At 41.8% G+C, this 15,742-nt stretch overlaps 1 protein-coding gene across 3 annotated transcripts in view; it reads right to left on the bottom strand.

The window, feature by feature from the left end:
• Positions 1-5,467: 5,467 nt before the first annotated feature.
• The window catches only part of BCL2L13 (BCL2 like 13), a 142,587-nt gene continuing 132,312 nt past the window's right edge, over positions 5,468-15,742 (bottom strand). For all 3 annotated transcript variants that reach the window (XM_006085531.3, XM_014452932.2, XM_023751213.1), the window contains one exon: positions 5,468-8,177. In XM_006085531.3, coding sequence (XP_006085593.1) covers positions 7,380-8,177 — 798 coding nt within the window. In that variant the 3' untranslated portion in view covers positions 5,468-7,379. The remainder of the gene's footprint in view (positions 8,178-15,742) is intronic.

Raw genomic sequence — 15,742 nt, 5'->3', positions numbered from 1 at the left:
AACCATTAACCAAGTAAAAGGATGGGAGGGTGATTTAAGGGCCCAGTTCCCCCAAGTTTTCCAAAACCGGGTAACTAAAGGCCCGTTTTCTTTTGCCAAGAAGTTCAAGGGTGGAGTTCCCAGAAACTTCGGCATACTTTCTGTGAGGACTGTTCTGCTAATAATCTGTATTTTCATTTTCCAGCCCATAAGCCCTCAGTTCAAGCCTAAGAGGTTGTGGTCAGGGAGAGAACAGGTTTTTCTAGGCATAAAAAACAGCCTGGTCAGCATGGGCTCAGTGGTTGAGCATCAACCCATGAACCAGGAGGTCATAATTCGATTCCTGGTCAGGGCACATGCCCATGTTGAAAGCTCGATCCCAAGTGTAGGGTGTGCAAGAAGGCAGCCAATCGACGATTCTCTCTCATCATTGATGTTTCTATCTCTCTCTCCTTCTCACTTTCTCTCTGAAATCAATAAAAATATATTTTTTAAAAAATGAAAAACCAGACTTAAAAATTCAACATTTGAGTAGTTGCCTTTTCTAGGGATACAGTTAGAATACAAGTAATAACAAAACCGAATTTCTTAGGTCATGCCCAAATAAACCAGGAAGCGCATACATTTAGAAATGGTGCTGAGGTGTCTGGTTCCAAGCAATGATTGTTTCCTAAGGTTCCATTTGCACGTATGATGGATGTTGGGTCCATGTCACACACATTACTTTTACTCTATACTAATACTCTTGTTACTGTGAACATGACACTCTGGAGAAGCATTTGAATAAGAATAATTAAGTACTAATATATATTTCCTTGTTACCATTTTTCTGTTCCTTGAGTATTTAAATCAGAAAAGAAAAAAAATGACTGTATCACTTAGCATTAAATACTTAACACACTAGAGTTGGGGCTCAATCTGATATCGGCAATATGTTGCAAATATTGAAAGCAAATATATGTTGTCATGCAGGATGAATGCCATCATTTGGAAAACATTTCCCAGTAATGCTATCATTATGTATGTTTTGGAATGGACTTTTCCCCCCAAAGGATACATATCCCAGTAGAACCATGTTGAATCACACGTATACATACATACACTCTCATCCATGCAATCAGATTCTCACTGGGGGGAGATATTTTCTTCCAGAAAGAGCAATTTAAATACAAGTAGTTGACTAAACAAATGTAAAAGAGCTCCAAAATAGCAAATAATCCCATACTAATACTTTTAATCTTTCACAGCTTCTTTCTGTTTTGCTTAAATTAATACATTCACTATTTGGTGTAAATTTTTCCAGACCAAGTCAGATATACCTTCTTACTTATAAAGCAAGATTATCACCTTGTCTCCCCCTGAAAAGATTCTACTGTATCATGTGTTCCATCTTGAACACATCCCAGTCATGACTCAGGGGCACACTGGAAGTTGGTGGATTGTACACTGGTAACATAATTCTTGTGGATAGAACTGAGAAGTGACTTTGTTTCAAGGAATGTATTTCATCCTGTTTTATATATATAATTGAATCTAAGTGAAGGATATTCCTTGGTCAAAGATAAAAGGGCCTTCTTCTCCAAAAGATACTTGGCATATCTGAAAGTCAGGTGGAATGTTTGGTGTATTCAGGTTAAATCATCCCTGATGACCTCACCTCTCAGGATCCAACATTAACTGCTGAGATGTGCAGGGCTGCCTTAAGGGCAGTGCATACCCTTATTTTTTAAAAATGTATTTATTGATTTAAGAGAGAGAGAGCGAGCTAGAAATATCAATGATGAGAGAGAATCATTGATTGCCTCCTGCACGCCCCACACTGGGGATCGAGCCCACAACCCAGCATGCACTGACTGGGAATCAAACCACAATTCCTGGTTCGTAGGTCAACGCTCAACCACTGAGCCACACTCGATTATTTTCCAACAATTTCATTAACTGTTTACCGGCAACTTAAATATGGAGTGTCCTTTGTTATGATCATGTTTTCAGAACCTGAGTCAAACCAGTTATGTACTTAGGAAGGCTACAAGACATTATCTGAAATGATTCCTCCTAAGTAAAGGACATTAATTTAGGTTATATGAATAGAAAGTTGAGTCCATCAATTATCTTCAGATCTCATTTTATTACAACCTCCAATGTGTTCTACCCAATGCAGCACTTACAACAGCAAATATCAGATTTGGATTTTGTCCTGTCCCCTGATTGGCCAAATGCAGATAACAGGTGGGAAAAGGAGCCAGAATGAACCCATAAAAATAAATTGAGCAAATCAGCTGTAGCAAGAGCTAATGAACTTTATATAGAAAAAGGACTCTGCTGATTATGTGAAATGCTTACATTAATTACCAAACATTACTATTTAAATCCAATAGCTGTGAGATGAGAGCATTAGAACCAATAACTCCAGTCAAAGAATGAAGTATGTAGAAAGAGGCACTTTTAATCTAAAGGAAGAAAGAAATGGAAGACTGATAGGAAAAAAATAAATTCCTTTTTGTAAGGGTCCATCTATATTATAATACTAGAATAATCAGGAATAACCAAGTTATTCCAGACTCTTTAACAGAAAAGATTGTACTTGAGCTTCCTTTTTTCCTGGGAAAGGAGGCAACAAGCTAATCTTAAAATATCAAAACGTTGTTCTACTAGTAAATAGTACATTAGTAAACCAGTTTCTTCTAATGGGTGCAAAAACACACCCATGTGGGCAATACCACTATAAAATGTCCCCTCAGGATAGGTGAGAATAGGGCAAGAATCACCTTGAGCCAGCAGCTAACTGATTAAAGGCCTTGCAAATATACCTGAGAACAATTCCAACCTGAGCATAAAGCTGCTTGGCTAGGGATCTTGTAGTGTAAACATAGTTCACAGGTGGAGGACCCTGGTGACAAGCTAGGTAGAGGTTAGTTTTGTGTAAAGAAAAAAGACAGGATATATTAATATTATAGTAACGACAGTTTCTAACTCTCCATGGAGGGCTAGAGTTGAAGTAACTAAATAGTGACTGAATTTAAATCGGTATTCTATAGGCAAGGCTACAATTAACTTTACATTCCCCAGTGTACTGTGGAATGAATGGAAGGTTTGCACTGGGAGTCACCTACTGCCAGCTTCTGAGCAAGATAGGCCTCTGGCTGTGTCTGCTTAACCCTCTTGAATGAGTGTTGAAAAGTCTAGCAATACCTAGAGTTTGCCTCTACTTCCCTCTATCACCCATAGCACAGGCAGAGGAAACAGAACAAAAAGGAACAAACTAGGAAAAAGGGAAGAGAAAGAGCCGTGGTGCTACCTTCAAATCATTCAGTGATGATTCCTGTGTCAGACTGCCTTACCCTTGTTTACAAGAAATGTTTATCTAACACATTAAATAAGAAAGCTAATGATAACTGCTAATTCTTTATAAGGCATCTCATTCAACATTTAGAGGCAAAACATTTGGTATAATTTGAAATTGGGAATAATCCTGGACATCTCGTTTGTCTGGGACAACATGCTCGATATTTACTAATTAGGGCACACAATATGGTGAGCATAGGCTGCTCTTGTGCAGCAGACAATTGGCACAGCCGTGTGCAGAGAAGAGAGCCTGCCAATACTGTTTTGCAGGGTCACAAAAAAATGGTAAAAACTGGAAAAAGCACTAGACTTGGAGTCAGAAAAATTCCAATCATTGCCTCTCATATGCTAGAACACTAGTAAAGTTAGTAAATGCTCAACTAATATTTGCTGAAATTATAATTACCAACACTTCTTTTTAGAAAAAGGATATTCTAATATGGAAAAAGATGCACCCTGAGTTCAAACCCATGTCACGGTTGAACCCTCTCAGTTATAATAGGAGATTATCACTAATGGCACATCTTGGTCCTCCACGGAAGAGGCAACTTTCGGGCATCAAGTGTGTTGCTGAGATTTTAAATGAAATAATGCTTGTGAGGGTATTGGTTCAGAGGCTAGAAGCTGTTTCTATAAAGTGAGCAGACAGTGATATTTCATCAGGAGGACCAGCCCTCCTGATATAAATATCATCACCTCAAATTTTTTGAAAGATAAATTTGTGTAAAAAGACATAAAAAATTAAGAGAAAAGGGAAAATTTTTCTTAACTGTAATATATTTTTATTTCTATAAAACATCTCTTAAAATAATTTAAAAATTCTATGGGTATGACACTTGTCCACATGCCATACTTTTAGAAAAAAAGCAAGAGAGCAGGCATCACTTTTATATTACTAGAGAGAATCAGCACAGAAGCTGAGGAAATTAATGGTAGCTGTGGTTCAAAAAACCATGTCTCTGTGTTCGCTGTTTATTCCTCCAGTACAAACCTGGGCAGTAGTAGCTGCATTTAATACAAGAGATGGACACAGGTGAGAGGAGGTATCAAGGATGACTTTGGGTGGTGAATGTGTGAACCAGATGGTCAACGGTTGTTTTTCTTCACCTAGAAAGCTTTCTTTCTAGAGGGCAAGGATGATCATGAGAGTCCCCCTAAGGCACACTGTAGAAATGGATTTCTTTGGGCTCAGAATGATAATTTTATTACGGAGAAGATAAATAAGCATCCTTTAATTCTAGTATTTTTCTCAAGAAACATTCACTAGCTTTTTGCCAAGTGATCAGAAATCATTATATTTAATAGAACAGTTAAGAAGAGTTCTAGACGACTTACTAACAGAAACTTTTCCTCAATAGTTCAAAGAATGAGAAATGATAAACAGGGTGATATTCTTAATTCTGCATTTGAGTTGAATTTATTGTGAATTGTCCCTTTTTCTTAGATTTAGATGCTCTGTAAGTCAGGACAGAAAGGAATAGCCTCCTACTACCAGCCCCCATAAAAAAAGGGTGGGTAACAAATGATTTCCTTTTAAATGTAATAGCAAAAACAGGAGCTGCTGTAAGAAGCAGTCCTTATTAGTGTGTTCCCTTCCACTGCCAGAGGCAGAGGATAAGGAGATGAAGAAAAAACATGGACACTGACCATCCTTTTAACAACTCAGGAATTTTCAACAATTCAATCTAGAGAAAGCCAATGGAAAAGAATAGCTATTTACCATTACACAGCAAAATGCAATTGGCCAAATAACTTTGGGTTAATGTTCAAGAAACGGGAAAATAAAGCAGCAATGGTAGCATCGTATCACATGTCTTATTCTTTTCTTTAATGGAGAACACAGACCCAAATATCCTAAGCCACATATCTCTCTAGCAGCTCAGAAATGAACCTGGTTTATATTAGTGCTTAAATGTGTTTAGCCAATGGGTTTGAGGATACAGAGCTTAAAAGTGTGAACACTGGAAGGAAAAGATTTTATTATGAAATAGAGGCCCGGTGCACAAATTCGTGCACTGGTGGGGTCCAGCCGGCCCACCCCCATGGGGGCCATGGGAGGCGGTCCAGCTGGGGTGGGGGCCAATTGGGGGTGGGGCTGGCCGGGGAGAGGGGCCGAGGGCATTCTGGTCGTTCAGTCGTTCGGTCAATTTCCATAATGTTCTTTTATTATATAGGAAGGAGGGTGGGGAATCAAGATAACACACCAGTTTGCTCTTACCCTATGCAAACACAAATGTAGCAATTAGAACATAGAGTAATCCACTGCAATAGTCAGAGCCCAAGAAGGAAATAATTCTTTACTACACTAATCCCATTTTTTCCCCTCACCCCTAGCTATTTTAATCAAGGTGCATCAAAACCCTCAAAAACATCACTCCCTAAATGGGACACTAAAACTCAGAACATAAAGATACACCCCATGATAAAGCTGAAGTGGCACACAAACACACTTCAGAACTTTTCTTGACCAACTTTTAAATAGTGTTGCTTTAGGGAGAAGATTTAATTTTTTAAAATATATTTCAAAAAGAAAGCACATTTAAAACTTCACATTTTGGTGATCGTGATAAGGTAAAGTAATTTTACTACAAATTTTAGGATCTAAAAAATAATTTGTTACATTTACTAAGATAAATCTGAAATGACCTGTATCAAGCAAGTATGTCCTGCATAGTGACACCGTGATCCTCAGGCATAAAATGACACTTCCCATCCTTCTAGAGGTGGGATCAGCCAGATGAAAGAAAATTATGCTGATTCTCAACTAGTACATACTAATAGGATCATTTTGGTTTATCACACTGGCATTTGGACTGTGAAGATTTCAGTGAAGAAGCCTGAAAGCCAAACTAGAACTGGAGGGTAACCAAGAAAGTCAAGCTTCTCTTTTCATACTTTTTATTTCAATGATATTTAGAGACTTTCTGTATTTCATAAGAGTTATAATTCAATTGGTCTGTAAGCTGAGTATAAAAACGCAGTAAAGGACTGCAAAGGAGCTAGATGGTCGACCAGTAACACTGAGGCCAGATAGTATAGGGAAAAACGCACAAGCCCAGGTTATAGACAGTGACCATCCCGCAAGGGAGATGCTGCTGGCAAGTAGCCATAAATTCAGTAGGGTGGCCATACACAAAAGAGCCGAAAGAGCTCCAGAGGTCATTTAAGCCATTTTCCTGCTTCTAAATGAGACAGATCTCTCTCTTGTCAGTTGTCATAGCACTTATAGGTAGGGAGCCCACCCCCTCCTTTTTAAAGACTACAAAAGGCAGTATCTTTACAAGGTGAAGCTATAAGAAGCATCAGAGACTTGATAGGTACAGAGCAAGCATGCTCCATGGATCTTAGGAGAAACCTGGGGGTGAAGAAGAGGAGTGTGGTACCTGAGAAGCAGCTGTGACAAAAGAGGAGAATACCCTCACACTATAGGACTAAAAAGGTGGGGAAGAAAAGAAAAGCCAAAAAGGAATGACTGCAAACACAGTATGTTCACCAGAAAAGATGAAATTTCAAGGGCAGGACTGAGTCAGTAGCTGAGGAGTACACAGCTAAGCCCTCTTGCCTGGGAACTTGTATCACAGATGCTCCTAAATTAACCCTCTCCCTCTAAAGCTGTGGCCCGTAAAGAATAATTTTACTTCCAGGGACATTTTACTCCCAGGCAATGTCAGGAGATATTTTTGGTTGTAACAACTGGGGGAGGGGTGCTACTGGTATTTAGTGGGTACAGGCCAGGGATGTTGCTAAACACAATGCGCAGGACAACTTCCTACAACAAAGAATTTTCAAGATATAATTAATGCAGAGATTGAGAAACCTGTACCAGAGGGAGTACTTCACTCTTAAGCTTCTCTTAAGATTCTTCAAAATCTACCATGAGCCAAGGGTTTTGGAACTTACAGTCAGACAAACATGAACACCCTCTACCTCAAGCCAGAAATCTTCAATTATCCAAGAGTGTTCCACAAATGTCCAATCAGCTGCTGGCAGTTCAAATTCAGTCAATACAACTAAAACCTAATATCCTTTTTGTCTTATTTCTCTTCTAAAAAATGCTATTTCTTTCTCAGAGCCAATGCTACTCCAATTGCCACTGCGAGGATAGCAAAAGCGGCAGCCCCTCCAAACAATAGTATAGACTTGCCCTCAGACAATGCCATAGACTTCTCTTCTCCAGCAGGGTAGGACCCTTCCATAAGACTCTTTTTCCTTATAGTCATCTCTTCACTCAACAGTGTTTTTGTGGGTTCCAGTATAGGGATCATCTCCTCTCGTTCAATAGGTTCAATTATAGCTGCTTTCATCTCTTCTTCATCAAGCTCTACAAACAATGATGTAGCTGGGCTGACTTTCTCAACTGCAGTCATTTCTGTGTCAGATTCTCTCATGCCCAGCAAGGAAGTGGCAGTGATATGTGGAAGCAAGGGAGCTGGGGCTTTAGGGAATGCCTCTTGCACCTCCCTGGTTGACAAGACTACAGATGCCACAGCAGCCTCTTCTGCACCCTCAGGTATTTCTTCTTTCTCAACATGCACAATGTCAGAATTAGAGGAATTGTTCTCACTCTTCTCTCCAGCCCCATTGCTATCTAAGCTTTTTACTTCGGGATCCATTGTGATCTGCTGCCAGGACTCAGGACCCAGGGACACTGGTAGGCTTTCTGTATGCCAACTCTGGCTGGCTGACAGGGAAATAGGTAAGCTCTCTGACTGCCAAGAAGTAGTCACAATTGGAGATTCTGGAGGACTGACTTGTCCAGAGTTGTCACTGGGCAGGATATAAATGTCATTGCTATCTTCTGCAACAACTTCAGGGTATTCCTCCTCCTCGGACTCAAGATTAAAGACAGTGCCCTAGAAAAGGAGAAGGAGAGTCAATACAAAGAATAGTAAATATATTTTAAATAAATGTAAATCTGGAACAAAAGTTATTTCCTAAACTGAGGTTGCAGGAATAAATACATTATTTAAACCTATACACTCTCTGGATTAAGTGCATTTACTTGTAGATCAATGCAGAGGAAGAATTTTTAACAAGATGGTCCTCTGAATAGTTTCCTTAAGGCTAAAAAATTTTAAAAAGTTAATTTATACTCAATTCAATTATTAATGCAAAATAGCAGAGAAAACAAAGGCAAGAATCTTGCTCTTAAGGAACTTATGACTTAATAAGGTACAAAAATAATGCTATACTACAGTCAAAGTCTAATTAAGAGTTCAGATGGGGAAATGATTTTTTTGGTAGAGGCTGGAGAGGGCAGGGAGATGACTGAAAGCTTCATGAAGGAAGCAGCATCTATATGGACATCTCAAGATTGGGTGGAAGCCACAAAGAAGATACAATACCAGCAAAAGCATATAAATATGAAAAGTATACATGAAGAAGAATAGAAAGTTCAGTTAAGATGCACCGGGAGAAATTTGACAGAGAGCTAAGAAATATGAAGTTTATTCAATAGGAAATGGTTAGTGAACTAAGTCTTTGAGCTACAAAACAATAAAGCTCCACTTTACAATTACTTTGACAGCAGTAGCAGAATGGAGGGACACCAGAAATGTGGGACTCTTGCTTTCCTCTTTTAACAAGAGTCTACACAAAAGCAAATAGTATCATTTTTCTTTTCCACATTTAACAGTTTAGTTTAACAGGACTCTATTGCAGTGTTAGGCACTAGAGTTATAAGAAGAATGAGACCCAATTTTTGTTCTTAAAAAATTCACTGTCTAGATGCAAAACTGGCATATGAATAACGAATTTCAATATGATATACATTTTAAGATAGGTGTATGCACAGAGTTCCAGGGGAACCCAGAGGTTAAGAAATAATGAAAAACACAGGAAGAGAACCAATTGAGTGTAATGTCAAGAGATCAACAGGAAATTTTATAAAAAGTTTGGGTGACACTCATAAATGCTACAGAGAATTTAAATAGGATATGTAATTCCTATTTCATTCTGTGATTATGGCTGATGTAGACTAATTTTATTCTTCAATCAAGACAGAAAACTTTCAGTGTTTACTAAGGGTCTAATATAAATCAGTAGTCCCTCTAACCACCTCACAAAAAAAGAGAAAAACAGATATACAACTAAGCAAATCTCATGATCATAATGTCAACATTATAACTGCCCCACATTCTACCTCAATCCCTGCTTCAATGTCCTTAAGAAGTCCTGAGGAGTTGGATCGAAGATGGCGGCATAGGTAAACACCGGAGATTGCCGCCGTAAACAACCACTTCAAAAATACAACTAAAAGTCGGAACGGACACCAACCAGAACCACAGGAAGGCTGGCTGAGGAGAGACTCTTCAACTAGAAGCAAAAACAACAGCATTCCGACGCTCAGAGGAGGCGCAGTGTGGAAAATTTAAAGGTACGGTGGTGCGGTGGTGAGGTGGTGCGCGCGCAAAGCGGGCTGGTGGCTGAGGGCGCGGTTGTCGTTTTCAATCAGGAGTGAGTCTCAGACTCTGGGCTACAGATCCGGGCAAGTCTCCAAGGACCAGACTCAAACGGGAGAAGCGGGACTGTCTGGCTACGGCCCCCCCGAGGTTTGCAGCGGTTGATGGGACAGAGAGGCAGAGCCCCTGGGGACGGACTGAGAGCAGTCATAGCGGCTCCCTCCCCCCGCCCTGTTGAGCCCGCCCTGCCCAAGCCCTGCGCACAGCCATTTGCCGATTGCCTCAGGCAAAGGCTGGATTAGCGCCTCCCCAGAAGACAGACGTTTTCCGCACAGCTGATTCCTACAGCCAGTCGGCCTGGTGGTCAAATCCCTCTAGTGTTAACTACAACAATTAAGGCTTGGCTAGAACAAGACTGCGCACAGAGACCACAAGGGGGTGCACCAAGAAAGCATAAAAGATGCGGAGACAAAAAAACATGACAGAAATGGAGGATATGGAGCTAAGAATCGCAATTTTGAGGGCTTGCCATAAATTTGTGCAGAGCCTCACGAAAACTAATGAGACCCTCGATGCTACGATAAAGAAATTAGAAAGTAAGCATACACGGACTGAAATAAAGAATATTATACCCAATAGCAGACCAGAGGAGCTCAAGAATCAAACCAAAGATTCGACAAAAAACACCCAATTGGAAAAGCAAAATGAAAAAAGAATCCGAAAGTGTGAAGATAGTGTAAGGAGCCTCTGGGACAGCTTTAAGCGGACTAATATCAGAGTCATTGGAGTGCCAGAAGATGAGAGACAGCAAGATATTGAAAACCTATTTCAAGAAATAATGGCAGAAAACTTCCCCCACCTGGAGAAAGAAATGGACTTACAGGTCCAAGAAGCGCAGAGAACCCCAAACAAAAGGAATCCAAAGAGGACCACACCAAGACACATCATCATTAAAATGCCAAGAGCAAAAGACAAAGAGAAAATCTTAAAAGCAGCAAGAGAAAGAGGCTCAATTACCTACAAGGGAATACCCATACGACTGTCAGCTGATTTCTCAACAGAAACTTTGCAGGCCAGAAGGGAATGGCAAGAAATATTCAAAGTGCTGAATACCAAGAACCTACAACCAAGATTACTTTATCCAGCAAAGCTATCATTCAGAATTGAAGGTCAGATAAAGAGCTTCACAGATACGGAAAAGCTAAAGGAGTTCACCACCGCCAAACCAGTATTATATGAAATGCTGAAAGGTATCCTTTAAGAAGAGGAAGAAGAAGAAAAAGGTAAAGATACAAATTATGAACAACAAATATGCATCTATCAACAAATGAATCTAAGAATCAAGTGAATAAATAACCTGATGTACAGAATGAACTGGTGATTATAATAGAATCAGGGACATAGAAAGGGAATGGACTGACTATTCTTGGGGGGAAAAGCGGTGTGGGAGATGCGGGAAGTGACTGGACAAAAATCATGCACCTATGGATGAACACAGTGGGTGGGGAGTGAGGGTGGAGGGTGGGGTGGGAGCTGGAAGGAGGGGAGTTATGGGGGGAAAAAAGAGGAACAAATGTAATAATCTGAACAATAAAGATAAAAAAAAAAAAAAAAAAGAAGTCCTGAAAACCTGGGCGCCACAACCGCGGGAGCCACTGCGGGGCCTGCCACTTCAAACTAGGACCCTGCGACCATACAACCTGCCCCCAAGCCCGCCACAGCAGCCACAGGCCCCATGTGACTCAAGGTCTAGATCAGCGGTTCTCAACCTGTGGGTCAACCCCTTTGGGGGTCAAGTGACCCTTTCACAGAGGTCGCCTAAGACCATTGGAAAACACATATATAATTACATATTGTTTTTGTGATTAATCACTATGCTTTAATTATGTTCAATTTGTAACAATGAAGTTGGGGGTCACCACAACATGAGGAACTGTATTAAAGGGTCGCGACATTAGGAAGGTTGAGAACCACTGGTCTAGATCCTTTGGTAAGAGCAAAAATGGGGAGACAAAGTAAAAAACCCCAAAGTTAAGAAAAGAAGTCACCAGGAAAGGTACTAAAGGAAACAGAGGCATGCAACATGTCAGAAAAAGAATTCAGAGTAAGGGTCATACAGTTTCTTTTTTTTTATATATATATTTTATTGATTTTTTTTTTTACAGAGAGGAAGGGAGAGGGATAGAGAGTTAGAAACATTGATGAGAGAGAAACATCGATCAGCCGCCTCCTGCACACCTCCTACTGGGGATGTGCCCGCAACCAAGGTACATGCCCTTGACCGGAATCGAACCTGGGACCCTTCAGTCCGCAGGCCGACTATCTATCCACTGAGCCAAACCGGTCAGGGCATGGGGTCATACAGTTTCTAAATCGGCTGGATAAGAAAATCAACAACTTACGTAAGAATCATCAAGAGGAAATAAAGAGTGATATAGCTACAATAAAAAACACTATGGAGCCCTAGCCGGTTTGGCTCAGTGAATAGAGTGTCGGCCTGCGGACTCAAGGGTCCCAGGTTCAATCCCGGTGAAGGGCCTATACCCTGCTTGTGGGCACATACCCGATAGGGAGTGTGTAGGAGGCAGCTGATCAATGTTTCTCTCTCATCGATGTTTCTAACTCTCTATCCCTCTCCCTTCCCCCCTTAAAAAATCAATACAATATATTTAAAAAAAAAAACACTATGGAATGTTTCAACAGTGGACTAGAAGAAGTGGAAGACCGAATTAGCAAATTAGAAGACAGGGCAGAAAACACACACAATCTGAACAGCAATTGGAAAAAAAATTAGAAAGCATGAGGAGAGCCTAAGGGAGCTTTGGGACAACATGAAATGAAGCAACATACGTATATTAGGGATGCCAGAATGACAAGAAGAGCAGGAAGGATTAGAAAACCTATTTGAAGAAATAATGTCAGAAAACTTCCCTGATTTTGGGAAGAAAAACGTCACACAAGCACAGAGAGTCACAAACAAGATGAACCCAAAAGAACCACACCAAGACATGTCGTAATTACAATGGCAAACGTTAATGACAAAGAGGGAATCTTAAAGGCTGCAAGAGAGAGAGACAGAGAGTTACCTACAAGGGACCCCCCATTAGATTATCAAATGATTTCTCAACAGAAACACATCAGGCCAGAAAGGAATGGAAGGCAGTATAAAAAGTGATGCAAAGGAAGGGACTGAATCGAAGAATACTCTATCCAGTAAGGCTATCATTCAAAATTGAAGGGGAAATCAGGAGCTTCACAGACAAAAAAAAAAAAGGCTAAAGGAGTATATCACTATCAAGCCAGCAATGCAAGAAATGCTAAAGGGACTGGTGTAAAAAGAAGAAATAGAAAGAGAAGAAGGAACACAGGCACAAAAAATAAAAATGGCTACAAACAAGTACCTATCAATAATAACCTTAAATGTAAATGGACTAAATGCTCCAATCAAAAGACACAGAGTGGCTGAATGGATAAGAAAACATGACCCATATATATGCTGTCTACAAGAGACCCACCTCAAAACAAGGGACTCACACGGACTGAAAGTTAAGGGATGGAAAATTATCTTTAATGGAAATGAAAAAAAAAAAAAAAAAAAAAGCTGGGGTAACAATACTAATACCTGACAAAATAGACCTCAAAATGAAGGCCATAACAAGAATAAGGAAGGCCAGTTCACAATTCTAAAGGGATCGATACAACAGGATATAACTCTGGTAACCATATATGCACCCAATGCAGGAGCACCCAAATACATTTAAAAAAAACAAAACAAAACTGCCGAAACCGGTTTGGCTCAGTGGATAGAGCGTCGGCCTGCGGACCGAAAGGTCTCAGGTTCGATTCCGGTCAAGGGCATGTACCTGAGTTGCGGGCACATCCCCAGTGGGAGATGTGCAGGAGGCAGCTGATGGATGTTTCTCTCTCATCGATGTTTCTAACTATCTCTCTCCCTTCCTCTCTGTAAAAAATCATTTAAAAAAACAAAACAAAACAAAACAAAACAAAACAAACAAACTTCTGGAAGATATCAAGGGAGAGACGGACAACAATACAATCATAATAGGGGACTTTAATATCCCACTGATATCACTGGATAAATCCTCTAGACAAAAAATCAACAAAGAAATAGCAATCCTAACTGACTTGCCAGATCAAATTGACTTAATTGACATCTTCAAAACATTTCACCCCAAAGCTACAGAATATACATTCTTCTCAAGTGCACATGGGACATTTTCAAAGATAGACCACATATTGGGTCACAGGCAAAGCCCATCCAAATTCAAGAAGATTGAAATCATATCAAGCATCTTCTCAGACCACAATGGCATATTAGAAATCAACTACAATAACAATAAAAAAAAATTCAAACACTTGGAAGCTTAATAGTATGCTATTAAACAATGAGTGGGTTACCAAAGAGATCAAAGAAGAAATAAAACCGTCCTGGAAACAAATGACAATGAAAACACAACAATCCAAAATCTATGGGACACAATGAAAGTAGTCCTGAGAGGGAAGTTCATAGCATTACTGGTCTACCTCAAAAAACAAGAAACAATGGTAATCTACACTAATAAAAGAGAAACATGGTAATTGGCGTACGACCGCTACCCTTCCCATTGGCTAATCAGCGTATCCTTATGCAAATTAACTGTCAGCCAAGATGGCGGCCGGCAGCCATGCACTGAAGCGAGCAGGGAGGCTTGCTTCCTCCAGGGACTGCGGACTCCAACGTTCCCCGACTGCCGCAGCCGGCCTCTCAACTGCAACTCTAAGCAACTATTACTATGTTGCAAATAAGAAGCTAAACAAAACCGGCTTTCAGTCAGCCCCGGACCGCAACATTGTATCCATGTTTTCAGCAGCAGAGGCCTCAGAGCTAAAGCTGGCCCAGAATAAAAAAAAAAAAAAGAAAACAAGGAGCGGTTGGGAGCTTTTAGTCAACTGCCAGCGGGAAAACAGCCATCAGCCCCTCAGCCAGCCTGGCCAGGCACCCCAGTGGGGACCCCCACCCTGATCCAGGACAACCTTCAGGGCAAACCAGCCAGCCCCTACCCATGCACCAGGCCTCTATTCTATATAGTAAAAGGGTAATATGCCTCCCGGCACCGGGATCAGCGGAGCAGCGAGGCTCCCGGCACTGGGATCAGTGTGACGGGCAGCGCCAACCCCCTGATCAGCCCTGCTCTGTGCCTGATAGGGGGGGAGCTCCCCAATCCCCCGATTGCCCTGGGGCTCTGTGTTTGACAGGGTGCAGCGCACCAACCCCCTGATTGGCCCTGCTCTGTGTGTGACAGGGTAGAACCATAACCTCTCCATCGGCCCTGCCCTGAGTGTGACAGTGGCGGGTGCCCCAACACCCTGATCGGCCCTGCTCTGTGGGTGATAGAGGGTGGGGGCCCAATCCCACTCCACGGGCCTTGCTTCTGTGTGTGACGAGGTAGAGCCTAATCCTCTCCATTGGCCCTGCCCTGAGTGTGACAGGGTGCAGCACCCCAACCCCCTTGATCCTCCCTGCTCTGTGTGTGACAGGGGGTGGTGCCCCCAACTCCCCTATCGGCCCTACTCTGTGAGTGACAGGGGGAAGCTCCTCAACCCCCCTGATGGGCCCCTGCTCTGTGAGTGACAGGGGGGCAGCGCCCCAACCCCCCTGATTGGGCCCTGCTCTGTGAGTGACAAGGGAGAGGGGCCCCAAACCCCCCTGATTGGCCCTGGCTCTGTGAGTGACAGGGGGGGGGCGCCCACAACTTCCCCATCGAACCCTGGCTTTGAGTGTGACAGGGGGCGGGGGCCCAACCCCCCCAATCAGTCTACCCCTGGAGCGTGAACTGAGGGGGGGCATTGCAACCCTCCCGATCCGGCCTGCTCTTGTGCATGAGGGGGGGGCGCCCCAACTTCCCAATGGGGCCTGGCTCCGAACCTGATACAGGGGGCTGCCCCTAGGGGATTGGGCCTGCCCTTCTGCCCACCCGGGAAGAAGGCCCTAAGTCAAGCAGGTCGTTTTTCTCCCC

The sequence above is a fragment of the Myotis lucifugus genome, unplaced genomic scaffold (genome assembly GCF_000147115.1).
Source record: "Myotis lucifugus unplaced genomic scaffold, Myoluc2.0 scaffold_19, whole genome shotgun sequence".
Lineage (NCBI taxonomy): Eukaryota > Metazoa > Chordata > Mammalia > Chiroptera > Vespertilionidae > Myotis > Myotis lucifugus.
Note: the sequence above shows the minus strand (reverse complement) of the source record. Positions and strands in the feature narration are given on the sequence as shown.